The sequence below is a fragment of the Ictidomys tridecemlineatus genome, chromosome 15, assembly GCF_052094955.1.
Source record: "Ictidomys tridecemlineatus isolate mIctTri1 chromosome 15, mIctTri1.hap1, whole genome shotgun sequence".
In the NCBI taxonomy this organism is placed as follows: Eukaryota; Metazoa; Chordata; class Mammalia; order Rodentia; family Sciuridae; genus Ictidomys; species Ictidomys tridecemlineatus.
Genome location: NC_135491.1, coordinates 15156803 through 15174744, shown reverse-complemented (window position 1 = coordinate 15174744; position 17942 = coordinate 15156803). Strand labels below are relative to the sequence as shown.

General features: G+C 53.7%; 1 protein-coding gene across 1 annotated transcript in view; it reads left to right on the top strand.

Moving 5' to 3' along the window:
* Ryr1 (ryanodine receptor 1) overlaps positions 1 to 17942 on the top strand; it is a 111893-nt gene that overhangs the window by 39011 nt on the left and 54940 nt on the right. The window contains 26 exon segments of the mRNA XM_078032113.1: positions 245 to 356; positions 2119 to 2262; positions 3424 to 3697; positions 4527 to 4641; positions 4725 to 4857; positions 5220 to 5314; positions 6976 to 7111; positions 7352 to 7538; positions 7624 to 7732; positions 8054 to 8174; positions 8271 to 8440; positions 10664 to 10884; positions 10967 to 11057; positions 11987 to 12127; positions 12524 to 12687; positions 12775 to 12853; positions 13099 to 13188; positions 13640 to 13780; positions 14107 to 14181; positions 14278 to 14353; positions 14639 to 14762; positions 14980 to 15095; positions 16910 to 16977; positions 17065 to 17186; positions 17615 to 17664; positions 17865 to 17925. Of these exon segments, the coding sequence (XP_077888239.1) occupies positions 245 to 356; positions 2119 to 2262; positions 3424 to 3697; positions 4527 to 4641; positions 4725 to 4857; positions 5220 to 5314; positions 6976 to 7111; positions 7352 to 7538; positions 7624 to 7732; positions 8054 to 8174; positions 8271 to 8440; positions 10664 to 10884; positions 10967 to 11057; positions 11987 to 12127; positions 12524 to 12687; positions 12775 to 12853; positions 13099 to 13188; positions 13640 to 13780; positions 14107 to 14181; positions 14278 to 14353; positions 14639 to 14762; positions 14980 to 15095; positions 16910 to 16977; positions 17065 to 17186; positions 17615 to 17664; positions 17865 to 17925 (3215 nt within the window).

Below are 17942 nucleotides of genomic sequence, written 5' to 3'. Positions count from 1 at the left end.
GCTTGACCTCTGAACCTATTGATGTTCTCTTTATCCCTCTGTGAGCCAGCCTGACCTGGGAGTCACCTGACTGACCCTGACCCCTTCCAGACCCCTGGCCCCTGTCTCCCAGCTGTTCTTCACCAACTCACGCTTTGGCTCATTATCTTGGACAGGGACTTAGAATGGAATCTTTGATCCTTGACCTCAGAGTTCTTCCTCTGCGGTCTCTGACCTCTCCTTCTGACCTTTGACCTTCCCCTAGATCAACATGCTATTGCAGTTCAAAGATGGTGCAGACGAGGAAGATTGTCCCCTCCCTGAAGAGATCCGACAGGATCTGCTTGACTTCCACCAAGACCTGCTGGCGCACTGCGGTGAGGAGAGGGGACAGGGAGCCCTTTCCCCAGGCTTTCTCATGAGACTTCTCCTGAAGTTTCTCTAAGATTTCTTGACCTCAGATGAGTCGGTGTTAGATAACTATGGGTTGCATGAATGCATGAATGTACCGGGGAGCAGACTGGCCATGCGTGGAGGGTGTGCTTCTGTGAGTATCTGGGTGAACGGGGATGAGGATGAATAGGTGGTGAGTAGACAGGAGTGTGAACTGGTGGATAGAGGGATGGAGGGATGAATAAATGGGTGAAAGGGTGGATGGCTGGCTAGCAAAATAGATGGAGGGCTAATTGAGAGTGGATGGAGAGCTGGCTGGAGGGACAGACGGACAACCTCTGTTATTCTGATGATAAAGCAGCACATTGTCTTATTGAGAGTCTCTTGAACATGATGAGTCATTTTCCTCTGGCTGATCGTCAAGATTTTCTCTTTGTCTTTGCCTTTCAACAGTTTGCTTATGACATGTCTAGGTGTGACATGTCATTCTGAGTTTATCCCATTTGGAGTTTGTTGAGTTTCTTGGATGTAGAGACTAATATATTTCATCACAATGGGAAAGTTTTATGCAATTATTTCTTCAAATATCAAATATTTTTTTAAAGAATATTTATTTTTTAGTTTTAATTGGATACAATATCTTTATTTTATTTATTTAATTTTATACGGTGCTAAGGATGGAACCCAGGGCCTTGTACGTGCTAGGCAAGCGCTCTACTGCTGAGCCACAACCCCAGCCCTTAAATATTTTTTTGCCCTTTCTCTCCTCTCCTTCTGGAACTCTCACCCTGAGTATACTGGCATGCTTGAGGATGGCCCACAGGTCTCTGAGGTTCTTTGATTTTTCTGTTCTTTAGACTGGAGACTCTCTATGTCCTACCTTCAACTCCACAGTTTCTTTCTCCTACCAGTTTAAATAAGCTGTTGAACCTCTCTAGTGTTTTTTTTTTTTTTTTTTTTTTTTCGTTTTTGCTACTGAGGATTGAACCCAGGGGCACTTTACCACTGAGCCGCATCCCCAGCCCTTTCTAATATTTTATTTAGAGACAGGGTCTCGCTGAGTTGCTAGGGTCTTGCTGAGTTGCTGAGGCTGCCTTTGAACTCTCCATCCTCCTGCCTCAGCCTCCCAAGCCACTGGGATTTGGGGTGTGCACCACCACCACCACCACCACCAGCCTCTCTAGTGATTTTTAAAATTTCAGTTATTGAACTTTCCATTTTTTCTTTTTTAAATTAAAACGCTTTAATTGAAGCATAATTGTGAAGTTAGTGTAGTTTTCAGCTCCTAAATGTCTTCATGTTTCTTTTTAAATGTTATTTAGCTCTTGGTTAGTACCCTACTGGGTGGGTTACTGTCATCGTGTATCCCTTTAGTTCTTCAGATATTTTTAGTTCTTTGAACATATTTGCCACAGCCAATTTAGATGGCAAATGCTTCATAGAGTCAATAAATGAATATATTAAGAAGTAAATGGGAGGGGCTGGGGATGTGGCTCAAGCGGTAGCGTGCTCGTCTGGCATGTGTGCGGCTCGGGTTCGATCCTCAGCACCACATACCAACAAAGATGTTGTGTCCGCCGAGAACTAAAAAAATAAATAAATAAGTTTAAAAAAAAAAAAAAAGAAGTAAATGGGAAACTCCTGAGTGCTGCAGAGGAAGAGATGTGTGGCCCAGTGGGTGGATCAATGACGAAGGGCCCAAGCAAACCGCTGAGGGACATTCCCTCCCCTGTTGTGCACGTTCAGGAATTCAGCTGGAAGGGGAGGAGGAGGAACCAGAGGAAGAGACCACCCTGGGCAGCCGCCTCATGAGCCTGTTGGAGAAGGTGCGGCTGGTGAAGAAGAAGGAAGAAAAATCTGAGGAGGAGCCGCAGGAGGAGCATAAACCTCGTGAGGATGAGGGACGGAGGGGGCGGGAGTGGGGGCAGCCCTGTGCATGGGATCCTGTCTCCTCGCAGGGCACAGGGGGATGCAGGAGGCCAGGATGGGCAGGAGCGAGACAAGAAGGGCTGGGTGGGAGCGGCTGTCAGCTGGAGCTGTGGCTGGCTGTGGGGGCTGCGGCCTGCCCCTGGGTGCTGCCCAGTGCGAGGGACAGAGGGACAGCCGGCCAGAGTAGAGGGCTGCGCCAGCCTTGGGATGGTGGCCACTAGGCTTCTGTGTCCCTGTGGCTTTTGATTTTCCTTCCTCTTGTGGTGAGATGATTTCCCTGGTGAAGGAATCAGAAAAGCCGTTAGGATACATGTTGGGCCAAGGTGCCATTATGCGAGCTGTGGATCAGCCACGTCTAATGAGCACACCCCCAGCCCTATTTTGCATTTTATTTAGAGAGAGGGTCTCACTGAGTTGCTTAGCACCTCACTGTTGCTGAGGCTGGCTTTGAACTCGAGATCCTCCTGTCTCAGCCTCCCAAGCCGCTGGGATTACAGGCGTGTGTCACCACACGTTATCCTTTGACATTTAAGAAACTCTTTTGGATCAGCTCTGGGCCAGGCACTGTCAGCAGGGCTGGGCGGTGGGGAGGAAGTCAGAGTCCCTGTCCCCAGGGGGTTTAGAGTATTATAACAGACAGATAGGGATGTATCGGTGTTAGGTGGTCATCAAGACTAAGAACGCAAATCAATCTGAGAGGCAGGAGAGGCTGAAGATGGAGGGGTCCGTGTGAGGGAGCAGGGCACGGGAGGACCTGGGGAAGGATGACTGGCACAGAGGGAACGGCCAGTGCCAAGGCTCTGGGGCAGGGGCGAGCTTGGTGCAGTTAGAGGCCGTGTGACTGGAGCAGAGGGAACCAGGGGCCGTGGTGAGCCCTGAGGGCAGGGAAGTCACAGGGCCAGATCAGATAGGGCCAGGGGCAGGAAGTGGGACCACACATCACAGGTCCTGAACAGACACTTCGCTTCAGTGCCAGGACGTGGTGACATTGGTGACATGCTCCTGGCAGGTGGAAGAAGGGGACTGTTAGCAACGGAGAAGCCTCTGGGAAGAGGGGTCTCTCCTGCCCGTCCTGGCCCCAGGCCCCGGTACAGCGTTCGGGTGCTTGTCTCCACTTCCCAGGGTCCCTGCAAGAGCTGGTGTCCCACATGGTGGTGCGCTGGGCCCAGGAGGACTTTGTGCAGAGCCCCGAGCTGGTCCGGGCCATGTTCAGCCTCCTGCACCGGCAGTACGACGGGCTGGGCGAGCTGCTGCGGGCCCTGCCCCGGGCCTACACCATCTCGCCGTCCTCCGTGGAGGACACCATGAGCCTGCTGGAGTGCCTCGGCCAGATCCGCTCGCTGCTCATCGTGCAGATGGGCCCCCAGGAGGAGAACCTCATGATCCAGAGCATTGGGTGAGGCACCCCGACTGAGCTGGGCACCTTTCCATTGAGGTGGGGGAGCCTCCTTCTCCAGCCGGGCCCCCTGGGAGAGTCTGTAGGTACAGCGAGGTCGCCTTCCCTCAGCGTCCGGCCTGTCCACCTACCCCGGGAACAGCCCCCCCATCACGTGACTCTGGGCCCAAGGTCTGCCAACTGGAGCTTCGGTTTCCTCATCTGTGACATAGGGAAGGGCCACACCTACCCCCTTGAGAGGTGGTGTGGCTTCGGGGGCTCGTGCTGCTGCTGCAGATCGTGGCGTGGTGTTGAGCACTGAGTGTCGCAGTCTCATTCCTCCACTCAGAAAGTCTTATCTAGCACTCGCCGTGTCTGGGCCCTTCCCAGGCGTTAGGAACACAGTGGGCAACGCGACAGAGGTCTGCTCTCTGAAGCCCCATGTGGTGGCTCAGGCCTGTGATCCCTCCATGCTGAGGCAGGAGGGTTGCAAGTTCAAATCCAGCCTCAGCAAGTCCCTAAGCAACTCAGCAAGACCTTGTCTCAAAATAAAATATTAAAAAAAGGGCTGGGAATGTGGTTCAGTGGTTAAGCACCCCTGGGTTCAATCCTTGGTTCAAAAAAAACTCCACTCTGGGAGAGCCCACCCTGGACACGTGCCTCAGTTTCCTCACATGTGAAATAGGGACCCAGTTCCTGCCTCCTAAAGAGGATGTAAGAATGAACACGAGCAGATCTGGAGGGGGCAGAGGCCAGTAGGTGCTGACTGATACCATGTTGGTGGCAGTGGCTCTGCCTGGACTCGGTGACTCAGCCCTTGGTGACTCCACGCACTCTGATCCGTCCACAGGAACATCATGAACAACAAAGTCTTCTACCAACACCCGAACCTGATGAGGGCCCTGGGCATGCACGAGACGGTGATGGAGGTCATGGTGAACGTCCTTGGGGGTGGTGAGTCCAAGGTAAGGGCCTGACTGGGCTGGAAAGCTGAGGGGAGGGGGCCGCAGAAGGCAGGCACTGACCACAGCCCACCTGCCTGTCCCAGGAGATCCGATTCCCCAAGATGGTGACAAGCTGCTGCCGCTTCCTCTGCTACTTCTGCCGCATCAGCCGGCAGAACCAGCGCTCCATGTTCGACCACCTGAGCTACCTGCTGGAGAACAGCGGCATTGGCCTGGGTGAGAGACCCCTGGGCCAAGGAAGGACCCGCCCCCAGAACCCATCCAGGCTGCCCCTCTCTGCCAGCTCACACACTCACTCAGTCATTCAACAAACCCACTCTCAACCCTCCCTGTGATGAGTAGGACAGGGACACATAGTGACCCAGGCAGCCCTGCATGGCCTTCCCTGGGCTCACGGTGCATCAAGGAAGCCGGTCCCAGCTTAGACAGCAACTGCTGGAGTGGCCAGGGCTGGGACGGGGAACCACAGATGAGACAAGGCCTCTGGTCCCGCCTGGGAAAGGAGGAGTGACACACTCAGGAGTGAGACAGGTAGCCGCGTGCCTCTGAGAGTGTTCTCACCACCTCTCGCTCCACAGGCATGCAGGGCTCCACGCCCCTCGACGTGGCCGCCGCCTCCGTCATTGACAACAATGAACTGGCCTTGGCGTTGCAGGAGCAGGACCTGGAAAAGGTGCAGAGGGGAGGCCGGGCAGTGTGGGACAGCTGCTGGTTAGGGGCCCCCGCGGGGAACATTCTAGACTGTCCATGGCTGAATCAGACGGGAATAACTTCCAGGGAGAGAACAGCACCCGTGGTCACTCCTGGGGGCTGCGGGGCTGCAGCACGTCCATGCTCTATGCTGCCTGGCCGGTGGCCTCTGAGTGTCGTGCCCTCTGTGCCTCCGCTTCTATGTGCAGGGGGGTGAACATTTGCTCTGGAGCTCATCATGTTGGGTTCAGCTTCCTAGTTCCCTTGCTGAGAGGCCTTGGACAAGTGACAGCTCCTTCGGCCCTCTGCCACCTCATCTCCACAGTGCACACAGTGGTAGAAACGAGCTCATAGAGTTGTTTTGAGGGTTAAGTGAGATGATTTATAGATCATTTATAAAACAGCGCTCAGGCCGGGCCTGGTGGCTGAGAGACCCCCTTTCTCAAAACAAACGAACTAAACACCATGACCAGTAATGGTTAGCGGCTGTTTATCCAGTTACCATTTCTTGTGCACCACTGTATGTCGGGGCCTGTCCAAGGCCATAGCAGTGATAGTACAAAAATCTGTCCCCCAGCCCTGGCAATTTATCAAGGACCCAGGCAACGGAGCAAGACCTTGCCTCAAAATAAACAAAAAGGGGCTGGGCGTGGTGGTGCACACTTATAATCTCAGGAACTCAGGAGGCTGAGGCAGGAGGATTGCAAGTCTGAAGCATGCCTTAGCAAGGCCCTAAGGACTTCCTGAGATCCTGTCTCAAAATAAAACATTGAAAAAGGGCTGGGGATGTGGCTCAGTGATTAAGCAACCGTGGGTTCAGTCCCTGGCATATAAATCATATAAATAAATAAGTAAGTAAATGGCTGGGGTGTGGTTTAGTGGTTAAGCATCTCTGGGTTCAATTCTTGATATGCAGAGAGAGAGAGAGAGAGAGAGAGAGAGAGAGAGAGAGAGGAAGGAAGGTAGGTAGATTGATTCCTGCTCCCGAGTAGCCAACCTTCTATTTGGGAGGATGGGTAATATGAATGCTGTAGGAATAACATGTAGTGTGTTAGCTAGAACAGATGTTAAGAAGAGAAAGAAAGCAAGCAAAGGAGAGAAATATCATGGGTCACATGTCTGAGTTTAGGTTAGAGTAGTCAGAGAATGTCCCGTTGAGAAAATGACATTTGAGTAAAGCTCAGGAAGTGAGGGGTCATATGGATATTAGGGGGAAGAGCTTTCCAGGCAGAGGGAACAGTTAGTGCAAAGGCCCTGAGGCAGGAGTGAGCCTCGAGAATTTATGGAATAGCAGAGAGACCAGTGCCTTTGGCGCAGAGGCAGTGAGGGACGAGTAGTAGGAAGTTGTGTGGGATCAAGGACTCTGGTTTCTATCCTAAATGAATCATTTAGGATAGGTCAAGAATCTGAGCAGAGGAGGGACATGACCTGACTCAAGTGTTGATAGGTGTGTGTGAGGAACAAACTGAGAAGAGAGGAAGGGGGAGGACAGGCTGCTGCAGTGGCCTAGAGACGAAGGTGGGTGGGACCAGGCTTAGTCTGCTCAGGGATCCAGAGATCACAGGGCTGGGGAGCTCAGGGCTGGCAGACTGAGCCCTAGGGAAGAGGGGGTGGCTCTGGCTGAATCTCCTTCCTGCCCCCCAGGTCGTGTCCTACCTGGCAGGCTGTGGCCTCCAAAGCTGTCCCATGCTCTTGGCCAAAGGGTACCCGGACATCGGCTGGAACCCCTGCGGCGGTGAGCGCTACCTGGACTTCCTGCGCTTCGCCGTCTTCGTCAATGGTGAGGCAGGGGATGGCAGTGGCCGGTGGGAGTCATGGGGCCTCTGACCAAAGCCTCCCTCAGGGTGACAGCCCCACCCTGCGCCTGGGGCCTGGCCTGGGCAGGGATCCTTCCAAGAGGTTCTGGGCCGACCTGGCATCACCCCTGGGGGTGTCAGGTCCTGGGGCCACGTGGGGTCCTGGGGCTGCGTGGGGTCCTGGGCAATGGCTCATGGGTCCTCCTGACCCTGCCACGTGCCAGGTGAGAGCGTGGAGGAGAACGCCAACGTGGTGGTGCGCCTTCTCATCCGCAAGCCCGAGTGCTTTGGGCCCGCCCTGCGGGGTGAGGGTGGCTCAGGGCTGCTGGCCGCCATCGAAGAGGCCATCCGCATCTCCGAGGATCCTGCACGGGATGGGCCAGGTGTCCGCAGGGACCGTCGCCGTGAGCAGTGAGTGTCCTGCTCCCCTCCCCAGCGGGACAGCCCACCCTCCCTGTGCCCCTGCCGCCTCCCTCACACCCACCCCCTACGACAGCTTCGGGGAGGAGCCTCCTGAAGAAAACCGCGTGCACCTGGGACATGCCATTATGTCCTTCTATGCCGCCCTGATTGACCTGCTGGGACGCTGTGCACCAGAGATGCATGTGAGACCCGGAAGGTTGGGATGGGACAGATGGGAGGGGACGGACGGGCATGCACAGCCGCCTTGAACTTCTGCATTCAGACATTGGTGACCTTGATTGAACTCTCATCATGTGGGTGGTCATGGACAGTACACTACACTGTCCCAGGCCCCGATCTCATGGAGCGGACAGGGGAGGGATGAGGAAGCGCAGGTGGAGGGTAGGGAACTGAGTTAGTCCCTTGACTGGGAGACCTGTGGTACCCATCAGTGTGGCAGGAAGGGGTGGAAAGGAGAACGGGGGCTGGGTAACATGCCCCTCCCCCCGCCCCCCCCCCACCAGCTAATCCAAGCCGGCAAGGGCGAGGCCCTGAGGATCCGCGCCATCCTACGCTCCCTCGTGCCTTTGGACGACCTCGTGGGCATCATCAGCCTCCCCCTGCAGATCCCCACCCTGGGCAAAGGTAGGAGGGGCCAGGGCCTGGCCAGAGCAAGATGCTGGGGAGGGGGCCAGTGGGTCCCACAGGCATCCTGACACTCCCCACCCCCCTTGCCGGTAGACGGGGCACTGGTACAGCCCAAGATGTCAGCATCCTTTGTGCCGGACCACAAGGCATCCATGGTGCTCTTCCTGGACCGCGTGTACGGCATCGAGAACCAGGACTTCCTGCTGCATGTGCTGGATGTGGGGTTCCTTCCTGACATGCGGGCGGCTGCCTCGCTGGACACGGTGAGCAGCCCCGCCCACCCTGGCCCTCTCCCCGCCCGCCCCGTGGAGGACATGAGACGGGTCAAGGGAGAGTGACAGCAGCACTTTCATATTAGAGAGCAAAGCCCGGAAAGGCAGAATTCCGATGGAGTGTGGGTGGGAGTCCTCCAGGTATGAACATGATCATTCTCGGTTCAGCACCGTGGGCACCCACAGCGTATGATCCTAACAGAAGGTGACTGGTCAAGGAAGGTGACCACTGAGAATTGGCCACTGGCTTAGAAAAACGGAGATCACCTTGACAGGCAGTTTTAGTAAGGTGAAGCCATAGCCTTATGCAGGGGGCTTGAGAGGGACAGGAGGTGAGGTATCAGAGAGAGTACTAGCCATTCCTTTTTTTTGGTACCAGGGATTGAGCCAGGGCCCCTTAATCACCAAGCTACACCCCAACCCTTTTTATTTATATATTTATTTTTATTTAGAGACAGGGTCCCACTGAGCTGCTTAGGATCTCATTAAGTTGCTGAGGCTGCCTTTGAATTTGAAATCCTCCTGCCTCAGCCTCCTCTGCTGATACCAGCCATTCTTTACGAGTTTCTGGCAGCGGAAGGAGGCAGAGGAGGGATGACTGCTGGGGGTCAACTCCAGCAAGGTTTTAAGGGCGAGAGTTAACTGCTTGGTATTAGCTGGGAAAAAGGGACACTGGGACTTGAATCTATAACCACTATAGGAAGTGTGGGTACAAAGGAACAAGTTCACTGACACCACAAGGAAGTGACCAGCCAAAGCCAAAATGTAAAAAAAAAAAAAAAAAAATCACAGAACAAATGACCCAGTTTCTCCAGCAAGTAAATCACACTAAAAAAGAAAAGATGAAAATGTCTAAAATTGTTCATCATCACTAGCAATGAGAGAAATGCAAATCAAAACCACTCTAAGATTTCATCTCACTTCTGTCAGAATGGCAGCTATTATGCATACAAACAACAATAAGTGTTGGCGAGGATATGGGGAAAAAGGTACACTGATATACTGCTGGTGGGACTGCAAATTGATGCAGCCAATCTGGAAAGCTGTATGGAGATTCCTTGGAAAATTGGGAATGGAACCCCCATTTGACCCAGCTGTCCCTCTCCTCTGTCTATACCCAAAGGACTTAAAAACAGCATATTACAGGGAAACAGCCACATCAATGTTTATAGCAGCTCAATTCGCAATAGCTAAACTGTGGAGCCAACCTAGATGCCCTTCAATAGATGAATGGATAAAAAAAATGGCATATATACACAATAGAATATTACTCAGCAATAAAAGAGAATAAAATCATGGCATTTGCAGGTAGAGTTAGAGAAGATAATGCTAAGTGAAGTTAGCCAATCCCAAAAAAACAAATGCCTAATGTTTTCTTTGATATAAGGAGGCTGATTCATAGTGGGATAGGGAGCAGGAGCATGGGAGGAATAGACGAACTCTAGATAGGGCAGAGGGGTTGGAGGGGAAGGGGGAGTAGGGGGTTATTAATGAATGTGATAATCATTACTATCAAAAGAACATATATGAAGACACGAATTAGTGTGAGTATACTATGTATACAACTAGAGATATGAAAAATTGTGCTCTATATGGGTAATAAGAATTGTAATGCATTCTGCTGTCATATATAAATAAAAACAAATTTACATTTAAAAAACCTAAAAAGAAAAAGAAAAAATGGCTATAAGACTTGCCTGCCAAATGCAGCATGTGGACCCTCCTGGGTCCCTGATCTCAACAGTACCATCTGAATGCAAAGCAGTTTTTGCAATAGCCAGAGAAAGTTGATCAGGAAATTAAAGAAATTGTTAATTCTGTCACGAGGGATATGGCAGTGTTTTCTGGACTGTCAGACAGACTTGCTTTTCTGAATGGAAATGTGTAGCTAAGCATCTGTGGGTACAATGGCAGATGGCTGGGGTTTGCATGAAAACGTTACAGGAAAGACAGACGGTCAAGGTTAGAGCAGAAATAAAATCACGCGGAAGGTCAAGATCTGCACAACAGCCAAATCCGAGTAATAGGGCTCATTATCAGCTTCTGGACTTTTGAGTGTGTTCGAAATTTTGCTCAGCAAGGTATCAGTGGGAGTGGGGTACAGAAGCGGAATTGGGGGAATGGTCTGGGTCCGTTGGCCACAGTTGTCCAGGATGGCTGCCGAGGCCACTCCAGGGATTGCAGCGGGCCTGAGGTCCTCGCCCTGTGCCAAAGGCCACTTTCAGCACCACGGAGATGGCCCTGGCGCTGAACCGCTACCTGTGCCTGGCGGTGCTGCCGCTCATCACCAAATGTGCGCCGCTCTTCGCGGGAACCGAGCACCGCGCCATCATGGTAGACTCCATGCTGCACACCATCTACCGCCTGTCCCGGGGCCGCTCGCTCACCAAGGCGCAGCGCGATGTCATCGAGGACTGCCTCATGGCGCTCTGCAGGTGGGGTGCGGCCCGGGGCTGGGTAGGGCCACAGGCCGCGAGGGCCTCAAGGCGCGATCCCCGCCCTGTGCTCTCCCCGCAGGTACATCCGCCCGTCCATGCTGCAGCACCTGCTGCGGCGCCTGGTGTTCGACGTGCCCATCCTGAATGAGTTCGCCAAGATGCCGCTCAAGGTGAGCGCTAACCCTCCTCAGCTCACCCTCTCTGCCATGACCCACCCACCGCCCTGCTCTAGCCCCAGACTAGGGGGCGCATGTGTACCAGCGCTACCCACCCTGCGCGCGTGAGGGCAGCGGACCCACAGAAGCTAATTGGCATCCCTGTCGGCATACTAGGATTCCCAGGACATTCACTTTGCGTCACTGATGCCGCTAACATTCCCTAATTAGCGCTTAATTTGCCTAACCAAATGAGCCAGCCCCCGCCTAAATTAGCATATATTTGCATGGGGCACACCAATTCCCCTAATTAGCATTTTATTCGCATGCCCAGACCACCAGCCTTCCACTATTCAAATGAGTGCGTTTATTTGAATAAACAGAACCATAGCTATTCTGAATATTTGCACACTGTGTCTCCTGTTTTTTTCATTTGCATGGCTAGTTTGCATAAGGAGATACCCCCAACTCAGATATCTTGGCTATTTTGCATAATATGCTTAAATTAGCCCCTACTTCAAGTTTGCATATTGGATAGTGGAGGCCCTCTTTTCAATTTCCATATATTTGCATGGAGCCCTGCCTGTGTTTCTATCTGGCGTGCTAGTTTGCATAAGCACAGATCACTCCATCCATATGCCCATTGCACACCACCCTACCCGTGGACTATTAAGCATGCTTGTTTATGTGAAAAGACAGACAAACCCAGCTCTAGTTTAATGCCCATCCTGGCTCCAAATTAAAATGCTAACTTTAGCATAATAAACTATCCAGGACCATTCCCCAATAAACAGACCATGCCCTCCTTTATTAGCATTATAATTTGCATTGTCTACACCTCCTTTATAGTTTTTGAGCACTGCACCCTCTGCCTCCTGGGACCTTCATTTGCTTGCCATCTGCTTTATGCCCCTTCCTGTGTGTCCCCTCTTGTCCCCACTCAGCTCCTCACCAACCACTATGAGCGGTGTTGGAAGTACTACTGCCTCCCTACGGGCTGGGCCAACTTCGGGGTCACCTCCGAGGAAGAGCTACACCTCACTCGCAAACTATTCTGGGGCATCTTTGACTCTCTGGCACATAAGGTCTGGACACCCAGGAGACCCAAAAGGGGAGGGTTTGGGCCTCAAACTTGGGAATCCAGAATGAAATCTCCAAATATTATGGTTCCAGGAGGGAGGCAGCTCAGCAGGTTTGAATGTAGGAAGATTTATGGGTTGAGGATTCAATTTGGGGGTTATAGAAGAGAGGATGTGCCTTTCATTTGGGTGCTTGGAGGGAGTAATATGGAGGAGATCTGGGGTTCCATCTTGGTCTGGGGTTTTGGTTTCAGAGAGAGGGACCATAAATTGTGTTTGGGGGTCCAGGGAGGAAGGTTGATGATTAGAGGCTGTGATTGGCACTTCTGAGGCTCCAGGGTTGGGATACCCGGTGAAGCCCCTTGTGACACCCTCCAACCCGCCCACCCCTGGCATCCTCAGAAATACGACCAGGAGCTGTACCGCATGGCCATGCCTTGTCTGTGTGCCATCGCGGGGGCCCTGCCTCCCGACTACGTGGATGCCTCGTACTCATCCAAGGCAGAGAAAAAGGCCACGGTGGACGCTGAAGGCAACTTTGATCCCCGGCCTGTGGAGACCCTCAAGTGAGACCTGGGGTGGAACTCAGGGGCTGGGGGAGAGGAAGGTTTCCTCTCCATGCCCAACATCTGCCGATCCCTTCCCCTCCACAGTGTGATCATCCCCGAGAAGCTCGACTCCTTCATTAACAAGTTTGCAGAGTACACACATGAGAAGTGGGCCTTTGACAAGGTCGGCACCAGGGTCCCCCGGTCCCAGATTTGTCCCTCCTTCAAGACCCCAGCTTTTCCCCAGGCCCAGGTCTTCCCTGAGGCCCCAGGTTTCCCTGAGACATCGGGCCTTCACTAAGGACCCTCACTGTCCCAGGGATCCCCAGATTTCCATGGAGCACTCAGTGCCTCCAGGTCCCCGCTGGGTGCCCTACATGGCTGCTCCCCCTCATCCTGCCTTCACCTGTCCTCCGCCTCCACTTCTAGATCCAGAACAACTGGTCCTACGGGGAGAACGTGGACGAGGAGCTGAAGACCCACCCCATGCTGAGGCCCTACAAGACTTTTTCAGAGAAGGTGACCAAGCCTTGGGGCCCCGTGTTGGGGATCAAAATGAAACCCCAAACCTGGGGTAGGGGGGAAATGAGGAAGCCTCACGGGTTTGCATCTAGATAGATCTGTGATTAGGGTTCCCATCATGGACTTTGCCTCCCTCAAGTTGGGTTGCCTCCCCCAAGGGCCCCAGATTCCTAATGTCCCTCTTCTAGAAAGGGTCAGAGGCTGAGTTTGATTCCTTGACCCTGAGTCGCTTCACTGGGACTCATGTGTAAAACGAGAGAATGGGCGTGTTTAGGATGCTCTGTTACAGACTGGTAAGAACCTGGGTTCCAGGGTGGCCTGGGCCACTGAGCACTTCATAGCCACCGGGTGGGGACTTCCTGGAGGCCAAGGAGTCTGGGCTGCGGTCTCCTTCCTCTATCCTCTTCCACACCCCCTCCACCACCTCTGTCCCTCCTGTCCACTCCAGGACAAAGAGATTTACCGCTGGCCCATCAAAGAGTCCTTGAAGGCCATGATCGCCTGGGAATGGACCATAGAGAAGGCGAGGGAGGGTGAAGAGGAGAAGACCGAGAAGAAGAAAACCCGGAAGATATCTCAGACTGCCCAGGTGAGGTCATGAGGGAGCGGCCAGGGTCTCAGGGGCCTGTGGGACCAGACAGGGGCTGGGATTGTGAGGGGAGGGGGCCCTAAGGAGGGGGATGGAATCAGGAGAAGGGGCAAGGCCAGAAGAAGGGACGGAAGTCCAGGAAGTCCAGGAAGTCGGGGACAGGAGAGTCATGGGTCTAAAGACTCACAAGGCAGAGGAGAGGAGGGGGTGGTTCAGAGACAGGGTCTTAAGGAGCGGGTGCAGAGGAGGGGTCTGGGGCCCCAGGCAGGGGCTGGGTGGGGCTTCCTGCTTGCTCATCCAGCCCCCGTCTCCCCCTGCCCTCTCAGACCTATGACCCCCGAGAAGGCTACAACCCCCAGCCCCCCGACCTCAGCGGAGTGACCCTGTCCCGCGAGCTGCAGGTGAGACCTCTGACCCTGCATTTGGGGCTTCCCAGGGGCATCTGCTGGGGAAGGGCATTCTCTGAATCTGTCCTGGGTTGTCTGCGTCCCCCGCAGGCCATGGCAGAACAACTAGCAGAAAACTACCACAACACGTGGGGGCGGAAGAAGAAGCAAGAGCTGGAGGCCAAGGGTGAGAGGCCCGGCTCCCCACACGGCCCCCCTCTCCGCAGTCCCGGCCAGAGGCTCCGGAGTCTGAGGGCCTGGGTCAGACCTTCCCCGTGCGACTGAACAACTGCCTCCGCCCCTGGGTTTCTGGCCTGGAGACTGGAAATGGCGACAGTGGTTTCCACCACAGGCTTGTGGGGAGGCGAGCCTCCGAGAGCAGGGTTTCCGTTACGATGTCCGTCTTTATACCAGAATCCTGCGACTCAGCTCAAGAACCCCAGCCCCTAGTTTCTGGTCTTTGCCTCCCCAGGCGGTGGGTCCCATCCCCTGCTGGTGCCCTACGACACTCTCACGGCCAAGGAGAAAGCACGAGATCGGGAGAAGGCCCAGGAGCTGCTGAAGTTCCTGCAGATGAACGGCTACGCGGTCACCAGGCACGCTCAGGGGCGGGGCCACCCGGGAGGCGGCGGGTGGGCGGGGCCCGAGTGCGGGGCGGGGCCATACCTTGCCAGGCCAAGGGGCGGGGCCTGGAAATGGAGGCGGGCCCTGAGAGAAGCTGAGGACCTGGGATGAGTGTAGAGGAAGGACCTGCTGCGGCAGAAATGCACCCAGGCCCTGCTTCTGGGCCGACCTCTCTGCTTGTCCACCCAGAGGCCTTAAGGACATGGAGCTGGACACATCTTCCATCGAGAAGCGGTTTGCGTTTGGCTTCCTGCAGCAGTTGCTGCGCTGGATGGACATTTCCCAGGAGTTCATCGCCCACCTGGGTAGGAAGAATGCCCTTCCTGTTTTCTGCCTCCCCTAGCAATGACACGCCTGGGGAGCCAGCCCCGATCTCTCCTTCCGCCCCTCATCTAATTATCTGCTAGGCCAGACACTCTTCTGGATGTCGGTTGACCAAGACAAAGATCCAGCCCATCTGCCACTGTGTTCCTGTGTGTTTACACCATTACTATTAATAACATTTAATATGTTAGTGTTTGGGGAAGAATAAATCAATAGAGCAGGGTGAAGAGGATTGGGAGTGTGCAGCCCATAGTTATTATTATTATTTTTTTGTAGTTGTAGATGGACAGAATGCCTTTATTCTATTTGTTTATTTTTATGTAGTGCCAAGGATCAAACCCAGTGCCTCACGAATGCCAGGCAAGCGCTCTACCACTGAGCTACAGCCCCAGCCAAAGCCCATTGTAATTTTAAATAGAATATTCAAGGAAGACTTGGATAAGAGTGTGACATGGGCTGCATGTGGCTCAGTGGTAGAGTGCTTGCCTGGCATGTGCAAAGGCCCTGGGTTCCATCCCCAGCAGCACTGGAAAAAAAAAAGTGACATCTGAGTCACGACCTAAAGGAGATTCCTGGAGAGCCATTTGGATATCTGGAGACATCTGTTCCTTCCAGGCAAAAGAGCAGCAAGTGCAGAGTTCTGGAAGGTCCCTAGTATGGGATGCCATGAAGCAGAGTGATTGAGGGGGACAGTGAGAGGACATGATGTTAGAGAGGTGACAAGACAGATCACGTAGAGCTTTGCAGGCCATGGTGAGAACTTTGTCTTTTACCCTGAGTGAGATGGAGCCACAGGAGGCCTCTGAATAGAGAAGGGACCTGAGTCAGGTGTTCAGATCCTTTTGACTTGACTGGGAACAGAGAGGGCAAAACTGAACAGATTCTGGATTTATCTTGAAGGCTGAGGCTGCTGGGCTGCTCCTTGGGTGTTTCTTGGACATCACCAACAGTCACAGCTAGGGCCCCCAGAGTCTCTTTCCGTTTTTCCCAGAGACCCCCCGGCCCCCAAACCCCCACATTCCCGATGGTGAGAGGCAGATCAGGATTCAGTCCCACAAATCTCTCCCCAAGGCCCACATGCTGAGCCTCCTTGCCGCACACCTCTTGCCAGTTCCCTGCCCTCTCTGAACCTCAGTTTCCTCGCCTGTGATATGGGGTACTGTTCAACATAACTGCCATGGTTCTGTCACTTACCAGCTGGGTGACCCAGGGTGAATTGTTTCACAGGAGTTTCCTCATCTGTAAATGGAGGAGAGGGACCAACTACACAGACCAAGTTGGGAAGAGATTCTAAAGGATGACATTTCTCCAAGTGCCAGGAACATGTCAAATGTTTAATAATTGGAGCCAGTATTATTATTTTAATAGCTTAATTATTCCTATTACCATTTTTGTTTTAAATGCTCTTTATTTAAAAATTATTCTTATGTATTTATATCAACTTCTGGTCTCATTTGTTTCATTCATTAATTCTAAATTGACTCCGTGGTAGACACTGAAGTTCAGAAATAAGAAAAGCTTGTGATGAGTGAGGAGAGGAATGGTCTATGGCTTCACCTTCCTTCCAGTTTGTTCTCCTCCCCATTTTCAGTTTCAGGAAGGGTTTGATCAAGGGATAGGGGAGATCAGACAAAAGAAGGGGAGAGAGGTTTATCTGACAGCCAACAAAAGTGACTTCATACCAAGAATTTATCTCCCATCATTTCCTAGCCCTGCCCCCAGAGTCTCTCCCATCAGATCACACTGGATTCCCCAGCCTTGACCCCTCTGTGACCCCATTTGTCCTTCTCGACAGAGGCTGTGGTCAGCAGTGGACGAGTGGAAAAATCCCCACATGAACAGGAGATCAAATTCTTTGCCAAGGTGAGAGGTGGGCTGGGAAAGACAGAGGGGGCCAGGAGCTGTGGGCCTCCCCCTCCTCACCACCCCGTCTTCCTTCCCCACCTGCAGATCCTGCTCCCCTTGATCAATCAGTACTTCAACAACCACTGCCTCTATTTCTTGTCCACACCGGCCAAAGTGCTGGGCAGTGGTGGCCACGCCTCCAATAAGGAGAAGGAAATGATCACCAGGTGGGCTGCCTGCGACCTCTGACCCCTGACCTCACAGGGTTATGATCCTGGACCCCTGACTTCCTGTGCTTGGCCTTTAGGGGCTCTGTCCTGGGTACTGGGCACTGGTCACTCTTCTTGCAGAGGTGATAGATGGGCTGGGGTGACAAGTTGTCCCTGTTTGCGGGACTGTAGGGTCTCCCAGGATGTCAGGTAAACTGGGACAAACCGGTCACCCTGTTAGGAAGGCAGACACCCGCTGTGGCTCCCCGGGCCAGTCACCCCCTGGGACTGTCATGCCTGCTGGTTGGATCCCCTTCCTGAAGTCCTCCTGCTCTGGCTGCCTGCCACCCTCCCCCGTCCTCTCTGTCCCTCTCCTTTCCCTGTGCCACCGCCGCCCTGTCTCGATGGTTTCACTCTCTGTTCCCCTGTCCTGTCCCTTCCTTCAGCCTCTTCTGCAAACTCGCGGCCCTTGTCCGCCACCGCGTCTCTCTCTTTGGTAAGTGGCCCTCCCCTGAGCTTGCCGCCAGCCCCGGGAGGAAGGAGTTCCCGGGTTTGGCCTTCATTTGAGGAGCGTTCCTTGTGTCCTTCTCCTGGACCTGGATGTGGACTGGGTGGTCCTAGGGACAGGGCAGTGACTGAGACAGGGGGCCGCTGTCCCCTGGCCCTTCCCTCCCCTCAGCCACCTTCCCCTCCCAGGGACGGACGCCCCCGCCGTGGTCAACTGTCTTCACATCCTGGCCCGCTCCCTGGATGCCAGGTAGGGTGTGGGGTGGC